The sequence below is a fragment of the Chaetura pelagica genome, unplaced genomic scaffold (genome assembly GCF_000747805.2).
Source record: "Chaetura pelagica isolate M959 unplaced genomic scaffold, ChaPel_1.0 scaffold2093, whole genome shotgun sequence".
Taxonomy (NCBI): domain Eukaryota; kingdom Metazoa; phylum Chordata; class Aves; order Apodiformes; family Apodidae; genus Chaetura; species Chaetura pelagica.
Genome location: NW_009952863.1, coordinates 2,399 through 2,918, shown reverse-complemented (window position 1 = coordinate 2,918; position 520 = coordinate 2,399). Strand labels below are relative to the sequence as shown.

The following is a 520-nucleotide window of genomic DNA, read 5'->3' as shown; positions in this document are numbered from 1 at the left end:
CAGAGAGACCCCCACCCCCTGTGCCTCCACCCCCAGCCTTACCATGGCCAGCAAGAAGCCCCCAGCCTCGGGGGAGGCCACGGGGAGCCCCCGCCCACCCCAGCCTTCCAGAGAGGTAACTGCACCTGGCTCCGTGGTCCCTGCTGCTTCCCTGGTGGCTCCTTCTTTCTCCCAGTGGCACCTTCTTCTTCCCCCCTCAACCAGTGGCTCCTTCTCCTCCTGGTGCCTTTTTCTCCCCAGTGGTTCCTCCCCCCCAGTGGCTCCTTCTCCTCCTCCCAGTGGCTCCTTCCCCCCAGTGGCTCCTTCTCAGGTCCCTCCCTGCCCGGTGCCTTTTCCCGTGGTCCCAAGACCCTCCCCTTGGCCCTGCTGGTTCTACTTCAGAGCAAACTTTGGGGATTTGGCTTTTCTTTCCTTCCCCGGGACAGGGAGCCGGGCTGTGCCTCCCGGGGGGGTGGGGGAGGTGGGGTCACAGCCCCTTCCTGCCCCTCACTGTCCCACCCTCTTCTCCCCCAGGGGAACA

At 65.6% G+C, this 520-nt stretch overlaps 1 protein-coding gene across 1 annotated transcript in view; it reads left to right on the top strand.

The window, feature by feature from the left end:
- SPATS2 (spermatogenesis associated, serine-rich 2) overlaps positions 1-520 on the top strand; it is a 29,388-nt gene that overhangs the window by 28,733 nt on the left and 135 nt on the right. Inside the window, exon 12 of the mRNA XM_009995180.1 lies at positions 4-115. Coding sequence (XP_009993482.1) covers positions 4-115 — 112 coding nt within the window. The remainder of the gene's footprint in view (positions 1-3; positions 116-520) is intronic.